We start from the raw sequence: 12554 nt of genomic DNA, 5'->3' as shown, positions 1-12554 counted from the left end.
TCTGGTCAGCCTGGTGCCTTCTAATTCTATTGGGATCAGCTCCCAGAATTCCCTTCTAGCACCATCTGAAAACTGACAGGGATTCTGGGAGTTGAGGCCTAAGTCCATCTAGGTGTCAAACTCGCCGTGTCATGCTATCATCACATGATGTATCGTGACGTTTTTTCCCTTCGCGGAGCTGGGGTGGGCATGGCCTGCGCATGACGCATCCGTCCCGCGCCTGCCAATTTGACACGCCTGAGATTGCTAGATTGTGAAAAAAGTTATTCTGCAATTGAAAAACGGATCAATGTGGATTTTCATTCAATACGTGGTTTTCCATTTGGGTTATGGCTAAACTATCGGATAAATCAGCTTAATTGCCTAATTATTATTTTTTTAGGCCCAGAAATCTCTTTCCAAAGTCATGCCTTGAATTAAAGAAGCATATACCACTCTTCACAAAGCACGTTGGAGTTTAAATTAAGCGCTTAGTTTAGTGCTTCATATCAAATTAGTGTATTATTCATTGTCATTTCTTTCTTCATTGGATATTATCGCATTTCAATCTGAATATGGGGGAAATGTTTTCTAACTTTTACTTTTGCAGGATTCTTATGGTCAGTTATGAAATGTAGAATCTGATAATCAAGATAGATAGGTAGGTAGGTAGGTAGGTAGGTAGGTAGGTAGGTAGGTAGGTATAAACACACACACAAACATACACACACACACACATTACACACACACACACACGCACGCACCCTAAAAATATGAGTTCCAAGTGTAGCCATAAAAGAAGAGACAGACATCACGATCTCCGGAACTTAAAATATATTATCCACTTAGCTTTTGTTAGCCTCTGCTAACATCTTCAGAATGTAAAAGCCATTGTACATGTGAGAGGTGGGAGGGGGGTGGATGGGCCTATACACACACAGACACAGACACACACACACACAGACACACACAGAGACAGACAGACACACACACACACACACACACACACATCACCCTAGAAGTTGATCATGATGGTCCATTTCCACACTACAGAGTTGCGTGGTTGAACTTTTTAGGGAAGATACAGTATTATCTTCTGATAAAGATATTTTACCTATGCTTTAAAGATGCTGCTAAACACCTAGCAGATTCACTTCCACAAAATGCTAATTTCAGTTTGTTTCATGATTACTGTACTCAGTCTTTGTGTGTGAAGCCAACCTATCTGATTTGTTTGGATTTCAGTATTTACGGGGTAACTCCCAAAACAGATTGGTAATAATCAGTTAAATGTGTTGTGTTATACACATCCTGAGTCCATTTCTATCCCCAGAAGAAAAAGATATTTTTTTTAATTCCTCAAATTTCTGCTGCAGCAAACTACATTCCCTGAGTTGTGATTCAACTGCACTTGGTAGAACTTGGGTTCGACACTTTCATCTCATTTTTATCTGCTCCTTTTTTCTTATGTATGTCTTTCAGACTGTGAGTCCTTGGGCCAAGTTCTATGGCATTGAGTCTATGCATTTATATATTTATTTCAAATAGCAGGCCCAAGATGACATTAAAAAGAGAACTACACTAGAACCATTCTTAATGAATTTTGTCCAATGTCCTGCCAGATGGTAAACTTACAAATAACATGTGAAGTATCCTAGAAACTTTTGGGAGCTCTTAGTAATCCATTAATTTTAAATGGATTTTTATGTTTTAAAAACCATTAGTTTTATTTCATTTTTTCTTAAAGAAGTAAAGTGAAATATTAATATTAGTTAACATTTAACATTAATATTATTCAAAACAGTAATAAGTTAGAACCACAGAAGCTCCATCAAGCCAACCACTTCCTGTATCTGTGCATGCAAAGTCTTATAGCCAGAGGTGGGTTTCACATAAATTGACCACCAGTTTGCCATGCGTGCATGCTCGTTTCATGAGTGCATGAACCTTTTGCACATGTGCTTTGCTCACGTGTGCTGCTTGCACACATGCGTGAGGCTTAGAAAATGTGCCTAAATAGGACGGCTTAGAGCTGGGGTAGGCGGGCAGCAGTGGTGGGTTGCAGGCAGTACACCCCGGTACGGGTATACCGGATCCTGCCCGGAACACCGGGTACAGTTCTGGTACGGTGCTCTGGAGGGCCCACCCACCCGCCCGAGCTCCTTACCTGTCCTTTAAAGCCTTCGGCACTTCCGCACATGTGTATGGAGTATACAGCGTCTGCACAACGCTCCGCTGAGCAGCTGGAGTATCATAGAAGCTTGTGGAAGTGTCACTGGCAGTTACAATGTACGCACGCACTGCACGTGTCCATGTGGGCGACGCTGAGCCCGTTCCAACTGTACCGGTTGGAACGGCATCCGGAACCCACCACTGGCAGGCAGGTGGGGTGGGCCTACCCGCTGGTCGCCACTACCGGTTTGCCCTCTGTTTATAGCACACAAGAGAGAGAGAGAGAAAAGCTAAGGCAGGAGAGAATTGTTTTGATGAATAATGCAATACGAGGGAGCAAAGATTCTGAGGTGCTTCCACAATCAAGAAATATATTACATCTTGGTGTTTTAAATATGATAGATGGGATTATATATAGAAAAGCAGAAACAGGAAATGTAATACGTGACAGAATATGATCTTTTTTTAAAAAAATCCCAATCTTTATACATGTTGAATGAAAGCCAACTCTTAACAATCCAAAGATTTTGAATGAAATTTTTTTTGGGGGGGGGGTTGTATTATGTTGTGATGAACATTAAAACAAACCTGCTGGATCTTTGATAGTATTATAATGGTTACCATCTTGACTAGTTTTTGACTATCACAGACGCCTCAAAAGGGTTCACTGGTCTGAGTGACAAGCTTCATAATCTTTGTTCCTTCTCACTCAGAACAAAATAAATTACGGTAAAAGGTCATACGTGAATCATGACGCCAATATACATATGTTGTATGTTGCAGGTTTTTCCTCACATGGAATTTGCCTCATATTGGCAGTAAGTTTGTTTGTTTGTACAGTACATTGTGCGCACAATTCTGGATGCAGATTCCTCCATCGTATGGATGAAGAAAATAGCCCACTAAAGAGAGAAATACATGCAAAGATTAATTTCTTGAGCATCTTCAGCAATGTTTACACATTTCTCTCCCTTTTCTCCAGAGTCCCAAACGGATGTCAGATGCTGGGGTACAAACAGATCCTGTGTCTATTGTGTCTATCGTGAAACCCAAATAATTACCAACTGGAAGTCTCTGAAGAATCACTGGATCACCGTTACTTTTCCTCCTTTCAGGACAAAGAGAAAAAAGAAATAATTGGTATTGTTTATCTTAGGACATCTAATTATAGATCCTGTGGTCCATTTAGCACTTCAGAGCTGTTAGGTGAGAACATCAGGTGAAGTCCGATTGAACATTTTGCAAGTAACAGATTTTATTAAAATATGTAAACTGTTCATGAGTGTAGCTCATGAAAGCTTATATCTTTCCATAAAACTGGTTATTCAGAAAAGATCCTATCAGATCAGATCCTATCAACTCTCTTTCAGTTACAGCAACATATAAGTCCCAGTAAATAAATAAAATAAATAAGTGTAGTTTCATGATCTCCAATTGCCAAAAAATATTTGTAATTACTCTGGGCTGCAGCTAAATCAATCATTTCAGAACCAGTTTAGAGTATGAATGAATTCTGAAAGTGTCCTCTTCCTCAATTTAGAATATCAATCTTGGACCATCTGTCTTAGTTTGCCCAGTTATGCAAAGAACACCATTTGCATTAATAGGTTTGCCATTTGCTTACTTTTCAGTAACTTGCATAACGTAAATTCAGTTTCCCTGCTCTGTGTGAACACGATTGCATATAGAAGCATGAAGGAAATTAATGGGTAATGACTGTTTGTGTTGTACCAATTAATGCCATTTGAACCGATCTATAACAGATGGGCATCTGTAAGGGGCAGCAAAGGAGCTCAATCGCAATTGGGCCAGTGCAATTCAAAGCTCCGCCCCCTTTTTGTGTGTGTCATGTTTGGTTTGGATGCTTTCTTGGCCATTACTGCAGGGCGAGCTGTGAAACAGTGGATAATTCTGAAAGCAATGGCTAATCCTGTGTTTCCCTGAAAATAAGACAGGGTCCTGAAATTAGCGCTTGATCTTATTTTCAAGGAGGTCTTATTCTTTTTGAGGTGCAGGACGTGGCGAGCGTGGTCACCTCATGGCTGCTGCTGTGTTGCAATATTTTTGGGGAGGGCTTATTTTCAAGGGAAGGCTTATTTTAGCACATGCACTCAAAAGCCTGATTGGGCTTATTATCTGGGGAGGTCTTATTTTCGGGGAAACAGGGTAAATGTGTAGACTCTCCCATTTCAAAGCAAATTAAAGTTTTCTTTATAACTTCTCAAAATGTGAGTCCATTACACCCATGGGATAACTGTTGGAAGTGGCAAACCAACTCAATATTTAAGATTAAAAAACAAACCAACCATTTGGATACTGAATCTGGCCTCTTGTAAAAGCGATGCGCAGATAGTCCTCAACGTATGACCACAATTGAGCCAAAAAGTTTCTGTTGCTAAGTGAGACAGGTGTTATGTGAGTTTTGCCCGATTTTATAACCTTTCTTGCTGCAATTGTTAAAGGAATCACTGCAGTTGTTAAGTTAGTAACATGACCTGCCCGTTGACTTTACTTGTCAAAAGTTGATCGCATGACACCAGGACATTGCAGCCATCATAAATATGGGTCAGTTGCAAAGCATCTGAATTCTGATTTCATGATCATGGAGATGCTACGATGATTATAGAAGTGAAAAACAGTCATAAGTCACTTTTGTCAGTGCCATTGTAATGTCAAACACTTACTAAATGAATTGTTATAAATCAAGGGCTACCTGTACATATCCTATTAGGATCTGAAAATATTTTATGCTTCTCATGGGTAATCTGGGGTTTACTTTTAATCTTATATAGGAATATTGTGCTTTAGAGTAAAACAGGGGTGCTAATGTGCAGATATGAGCCTCTTGCAAAGCGTAGAAAGGGTCAGCGATAGCTTTGGAGAAACTACACAAAGATGGGTACAACATCTCAACATACATAAATGGAATATAGTTAAAAGAAGCTTAGTTTGGCTCCTTAATTCACTAAAGTCTAACAAGGAGAGAGTGGAAAACTCAATCAGGCATTCAAAATTCTCTGACAATGCCCTATGTCAGTAAATAAAGTTTCAATAAAACTTGCGGAGTTGGCTTCCTGTTCTAACCCGTCTTCAAAGGGCTGACAGTAAACCAACTTCAAACAAACCACGTTAGAGGGCATCAACTGATTAACCACGTACCTGCATTAAAAACCCAAAGATACTTTAAAGAGAACTTTCCAAAATGAGACGTTAATTGGCAAGCTAAGAATAGCTCTCATGGGTGGGTTAATACAGACAAAAGAACTTTGTTTACGCTGGTCTGACAGCGGCATGGATCACACCACAGAGTTAAGGCAAACGATGGTTTGGAAATATATTTCAAGCCACACTTTCATATCTCCTTTTCTAGGCCACCCTTATTTATAGTTTTAGCAGATAACAATGCACACTCGGGATAGTCAATGAGGAGATGAGCCATTGGTCAGTATTATGTGATGTTTGCAAATGCAGGTATGGGGAGAAATTGACCAAAGCTTGCTAAGGTTGCAGTTATAAAGATAATATAATGTAAGACTCTGTGGACAGTGAGGTTTATATCTGAGTAGGCTTCTTTGCGTTGTAGTAGACAATTAAAAAATGATAAGATTAAAATGCTTATGGTTAGATGTACATTACAGGTAGTCCTCGACTTACAACCACAATTGAGCCCAACATTTCTATTGTTAAGTGACACATTTGTTAACTGAGTTTTGACCCATTTTACAACCTTTCTTGCCACTGTTGTTAAGTGAATCACTGCAGCAGATAAGTTAGTAACCTGGTTGTTAAGCAAATCCGGCTTCCCCATTGACTTTGCTTGTCAGAAGGTCGCAAAAGGTGATCACATGACCTTGAGACAATGGTCATAAGTATGAACCAGTTGTCAAACATCTGAATTTTGATCACATGGTCATGGGGATGCAGGAAAGGTCGTAACTGCGAAAAAGGGTCATAAGTCACTTTTTTCAGTGCCGTTCTAACTTTGAACAGTCACTAAATAAACTGTTGTAAGCCTAGGACTTCCTATATATGATCAGAGGGAATCTTCTTTAAATGGTACCATTTTCCAAGGAAAAAGATAAAACGAAAACCTCCAAAACCTCCATTGCAAGATGTAATCTAAACTATTTTCAAAACACACAAATGTACAACAGTGGGTTACAACCATTGACCCACTGTTGTTCATGAATACTCTCAGAGTTTGTTGCAGAAAAATCAAATACAGAAAGCACACACAGATAACGGATTCAAATGGATTAATTAACTTCTTTATATACATAATGACAGATGAATAAATGTACAATACCAATAGTAGATTCTTTCAACGTGGTAGAAGTTACAAGCAGAACACAAGCAGGAGAGAACAGTTTCATTCAGAGTTCAGAGCGTACAGAGTAGTTTCAATTTCGATTCTCAGCACAGACTCAGATCTGTTTAAGCTCCCATTGGCTGATTTAGCTGCTATGTCTATTCATTGGCTGACCTTGTTACCATGCCTCACCCAGTCATGAATATTCTAACAAATACCAGGGCTGCATTCATAATTTTTAAAAGGCATTTTTGAAATTGGTTTTCAGGGGATTTCAGGCAGTTCTCAAGTTACAGCTACAGCTGGGACAGCATTCCCATCTCTAAGTGAGTTGGTTGTTAAGTGACTCCCATGCCCGAATTTATGACCTTTTCTGCCAGAGTTGTTAATCGAATCCGGCTTTCCCCATTTGACTTTGTCGTAAGGTTGAAAATAGTGATCATGTGATCCTGGGACACTGCAGCCATTGTGATTATTTGCCAGTTGCTAAGTGTCTGGATTTTGATCATGTGACTGCTTGTCACATGATAGTCTTAAGTGCAAGGATTGGTTAAAAGTCATTTTTTTCAGCATCATTGTAACTGCAAATGGTTGTCAAACAATGGTTGTGAGTCTACCTGTAATTCCATTGAAAATTTTTTAATTTACAGGATTTCTCACTAATTTTCATCTATTTCTGTCTTCATGTAATGAAATGCAAGAAGTTTGCTTCTCAAAGGTAATTAAAGTATTAACCAGAAACCAACACAAGGGGGCAGTATGGAAGCCCTTTTATTACTAACCTAAAGGACATATTTACTTCTGTGTTATTAATATAATTTGTGTATTGTTGTGCAGGGGAAGATAAGATTGTTAGGTTATACAATTATATGATTTTTTTTAAAATGGATTAGAAGAAAATATGCAAATTATAACTGATTTACAAACATTATGTGGTAGAAAAGTTTTATAGCACACCCATGCTCTACATACAAACACATTCTATTCATTATTGTAAAAGTAAGGAACAGTAAGACTAATGTTATAATTTAAACTAGCACCTGAATTTTAAATACTTGTATATTTTGATTTCCTTCTGATTCAATAAACATTATTTAAGAAAACCTATTTGCTTTTAATCGCTTACTTAAAGGTTTTTTATTAATTCGCTATGGCTGTGACCCCAATTTTGCAAAACGTGGGTACTATATACTGACACTTTTTTTTACAGTTTTCTGAAATATATTTAGGATCTATCAAAGTCCACATCAAATGTTCGACACCCAAGGACACTTTGACATTTGCTGAATTTTGGATGACAAAATGACACACATGTAGACAGAAAACTGTAATCTACACTTCTCTAGTTAAATGATTGACAGGTGTGTGTCTTTCTTGATCTCCCTCTTGGGTGGCCACTCGATTGGGGCAGACTGCTATAAATCCATTTCATATTACATATCATATTTTAGGTTTCAATTAGTACAAAAAATGTACTGAGCAGTGGCTCAGTGGCTAAAATGCTGAGCTTGTCGATCAGAAAGGTTGGCAGTTTGGCGGTTCGAATCCCTAGCACCATGTAATGGAGTGAACTCCCATTACTTGTCCCAACGTCTTCCAACCTAGCAGTTCGAAAGCACGTAAAAAATGCAAGTAGAAAAATAAGAACCACCTTTGGTGGGAAGGTGTTCCGTAGGCCTTTAGTGTTTTGTCATGCCAGCCACATGACCACGGAAACATCTTCAGACAGTGCTAGTTGTTCGGCTTGGACAATGTGACCTGAACAAAGGAGAGGAAAGAATTCATTCTTTAATTAGATTAAAACCACGGGAACTAGCTAGAGTTGGTTTTGTTTCATGTGTGCTGAAATGATGTACTTGATAAAGCTATGCTTAAAGAGATCTGATCATCTCGTCTCACTTGCTTGGTTTGGTTCGTCAGTCAGAACCTTGACATTAAATCAATCCTATGGTTTAGCTTACACACAAGACAACTGAGGGGAGATAACACCAATCTTCAAACATCTGAAGAGTTTTCTGTCTAAAGTGGCACAGTGATGGTGTAGTTTTTAAAACTATTCTAGATGGCTTCAGTTTATGGCTTTTAGTAAGTTGTTTCAGTCTACATTGAGGCTGGGTTATTTCCAGGAAGTTCTGGCAATCAAATCCTTTGAGTGTATGCGCACATTTGTGTGCTTGAATATATAATTAGGAAGGAAGAAGAAAAGCAGGTTAAGTGAAGGCCTGACTTGGAAATCTCTCTGTTTCTCTTCACACATTTCACAAAAATGAGAAGTGGTTGTTTTACCTTATGTAGCATGAACCTAGCTCCTCTGGTTTCTAAATCATGACCAGGCCTGAGGAGAGCGGGGGTGCAGCCGGTGTATTATTTTTAATAAATAAATAAATAAATAAACAATTTTTAAAAAAGAAAAACAATATTGGATATATACTTTATACTCTATATACTTTGTGTGCAATGCAAAACCGCCTTGCAGCCTTGTTTGACATAACCTTTATTCATCTGAATCTCAGTGAACGGTTATTTATGTAATTTATTGAATTTTAATTTCATTACTTATTAATTTAAGTTTGCAAGTTTCGTTTCGTTTGTGAATTTATTTTATATTTCATTTCAGCTTATGGGTGGTTATGAAATGTCACCTCAAAAATCTGGAGCTCAAAAACGCAAGGAAAAACAGAAATGTGTGTCCGTGTGTAGGTGAGGAGCCCCATACTGGTCTTGTTCCAGCACTTAATAATCCTCTTGGTGGTCCTGATCATGGCTTAGACATGACCTTGGCCATCCCCAATGGCGGAACTATGCCACATGTGCCAGGGGTGGCATGGAGAACCCTCTCCATGGGCATGCATGCCGTTGCCAGATGGTCTTCGCGGGTGTCAGAGCACCAGAAAACGGCCCAGAAAATCACCAAAAATGCCCCCAAAATAGGCCATTTCCAGGCCGTTTTGAATCACTTTCAGGCCGTTTAGGGGCCATTTTCAGGCCCGGGCTGTTTTTGGCCCGAAAAATAGCCTGAAAACTACCCGAAAACCCACCAAAAAACAGGAATGCCCATGCTGGCCAGCTGGTCTTCGGGTTTTCAGCACTTCGGTTCACACAAATGCACGCACATGCACGCACCTTCTGGCTTTAGCACTCTGTGTCAAAAAGGTTTGTGATCACTGCCCTATCTGCACCTGCTTTTTTGAGAAAATACATTGCCCATGGTTTATTTTCTCTTCTATCCATTTGTTAAGAAAACATTTAAACAGAGAATTTGGGAAAACTGCAACTCCTCCCTTTCTGAGGTGTTTCCATTAGTGGCTCTTTACAGACTACTCAGTTTAAGCCCCAAAAACAGGAAATCCTGCACCACCTCTTTTGAAGGTGTGTTTTCCCTCTGTAATAAGTGCTTGAAATAAGTACCAGATCTGAGAGACAAAATCCACAAACTAGCAACGAAGAGATTCAGAAAGGTCTTATATAACTCAGAAATATGTAGCCCAGGTATGGTAGTCCTAGTTCTAAGAAAAGAATCATATGGCTCTATATCTCTGTCTGTCTGTCTATCTGTCCATCTTTGACAAAAAGTCTCAGTGAGCTAAGGTAAAGATAAAGGTTCCCCTCGCACATATGTGCTAGTCATTCCCGATTCTAGGGGGTGGTGCTCATCTCTGTTTCAAAGCCGAAGAGCCAGTGCTGTCCGAAGATGTCTCCGTGGTCTTGTGGCTGGCATGACTAAATGCTGAAGGTGCACGGAACGCTGTTACCTTCCCACCAAAGGTGGTCCCTATTTTTTCTACTTGCATTTTTTTTACATGCTTTCGAACTGCTAGGTCGGCAGAAGTTGAGACAAGTAATGGGAGCTCACTCTGTTACACAGCGCTAGGGATTTGAACTGCTGAACTGCCAACCTTTCTGATTGACAAGGTCAGCGTCTGAGCCACTTTTCTTAAAACTGTATAGAAAAGGATAATATTTTTTCATCAAAATCCTTTTACATTTTCTAAATAAAGATTTTGAGATAAAGATTTTAATAAAGAATTTGTTTCACTACCGGTAAATTAGACAAATCCAGAAATTGGCTGGGAGTTTAGACATTCTACTCCCCCTCCCCACCTGAAAAACGCTCTGATGCTAAGGAGTTAGACTGAGGGAGAGAAGGGGATAAGATAGGAGAGGCCTCTGTGGGGCAAGCCTGAGGGAGAGAAGGAAATAGTATAGGGGAGAGTAGAGGATCAATGGGGCTAGCCTGAGGGAGAGAAGGAGAGAAGAGAGGTTTATCATAACTACTCATTAATTTTCAAGCTGTAAGTGTTGATTTGTCAAGCCCAATCACATAGTTTCGTAGTGGAGCACAGGTATCCAGCTAGTTATTTTTATTGATAACTCAAGGCAGCAAATATATCTAATACTCTTTTCTCCTTTTATTTTGTCCACAACAACCCTGTGAGGTAGGTTGAGATAAGAGGCAGTAACTGGCCCAAAGCACCCAGCCAGCTTTCATGGCAAAGGTAGGACTAGAACTCACATTCTCCTGTTTCTAGCCTGGTGCCTTAACCATTAGATCATGAAGTAGTACAATACATGGTCTTCAAAAATCCAAATGTTATTAATTTGTTTTTTATTTAGATGTTATTTTCAATTGGTTTATTTACATAATTTGTGTAGCTGCCCATTGCACAGCAGATAACTACTAGCTGCCATCAAACTAATATGAAGAACTAATTCTTTGCTTCCAACTATTGGTTGTTCAGATTTTTGTTGCCCTAATTTTCTTTAATGGAGAAAAGGCAGTGCAGTTTCAACAAGCATAACTTCGATCGACATTTGTAAGTGAAATCCAATTTTTATTCACAATGCTGCGATTTGGATTGAAGAACATGCTCAATGCAAATATTTTTTCCAAAATGGTAATGTTTCCAGTTTTATCTATGACCTCAGTAATATTATGTTCCTGCTGCACAACTTGTATTTTATAAAGCAGTCTTCCTTCAGGCTATTAATTGCTCCAATTTACTTTTCTCACCTATAAGGATGGTTGAGAACAATTATTTTATGGTCAGCCTTTGTCAAAAATATAGTATGTCACATTTCATTTGCCTCCAGGACTCAATGCTTACTAAATCTCAAACTCACATATGATCCTAATAAACTAATTTGTATAAAATCAAGGGAGGACATGCTTTGTATTCCTACATGTTTTGTATTATATGTCCCACAATTCCTTCTACTGATTATGTAAGAAGAACTTGTAGTTGAAAGTATTAGTAAAGTTTTCCAAGGTGAAAGTTTATAAGCTGGATTAGGTGTTTTTTATCTATTAAACTTTATTGTTGTTAGTCGCAAAGTCGTGTCTGACCCATCACAATACCACGGATAACGCTCCTCCAGGCCTTCCTGTCCTCTACCATCCCCCGGAGACCATTTAAGCTCACACCTACTGCTTCAGTGACTCCATTCAGCCACTTCATACTCTGTCATCCCCTTCTTTCGCCTTCAATTGTTCCCAGCACTAAGCTCTTCTCCAGTGAGTCCTTCCTTCTCATTTGGTGGCCAAAGTATTTTGAGTTTCATCTTCAGGATCTGGCCTTCTAAAATTCAGTCAGGGTTGATTTCCTCTAGGACTGACCAGTTTGATCATCTTGCAGTCCAAGGGACTCGCAGGAGTCTTCTCCAGCACCATAGTTCAAAGGCCTCAATTCTTTGGTGCTCGGCCTTCCTTATGGTCCAACTTTCACAGCCATAAATTGTAACTGGGAAAACCATAGCCTTGACTATACACACTTTTGTTGGCAGGGTGATGCCTCTGCTTTTAGTATGCTGTCTAGATTTGCCATAGCTTTCCTCCCCAAGAACAAGCGCCTTTTAATTTCTTGGCTGTAGTCCTCATATGCAGTGATCTTGGAGCCCAGGAAAATAAAATCTGTCACTACCTCCAATTCTTCCCCCTATATTTGCCAGGAATTGAGAGGGCCGGAAGCCATGATCTTAGTTTTCTTATTGTTGTATAAGAATAGTCTTATTATAAGAAAACTATTAACCATATGCAATCCTAATTAGCAGAACTCTTATCGCAATTGCAATCACAATCGTACTTAGACCTATATAC

At 39.2% G+C, this 12554-nt stretch overlaps 1 protein-coding gene across 1 annotated transcript in view; it reads left to right on the top strand.

Moving 5' to 3' along the window:
• BCAS1 (brain enriched myelin associated protein 1) overlaps window positions 1-7558 on the top strand; it is an 86347-nt gene extending 78789 nt beyond the window's left edge. Inside the window, exon 14 of the mRNA XM_081947046.1 lies at window positions 3134-7558. Within this exon, the coding sequence (XP_081803172.1) occupies window positions 3134-3208 (75 nt within the window). The 3' untranslated portion in view covers window positions 3209-7558. The remainder of the gene's footprint in view (window positions 1-3133) is intronic.
• The last annotated feature ends 4996 nt before the right edge of the window (window positions 7559-12554 follow it).

Source organism: Natrix helvetica, assembly GCF_964273705.1.
Source record: "Natrix helvetica genome assembly, chromosome: 3".
NCBI classification, from domain to species: Eukaryota; Metazoa; Chordata; class Lepidosauria; order Squamata; family Natricidae; genus Natrix; species Natrix helvetica.
The sequence above is the reverse complement of the archived record's forward strand: the minus strand, read 5'-3'. Positions and strand labels throughout refer to the sequence as shown.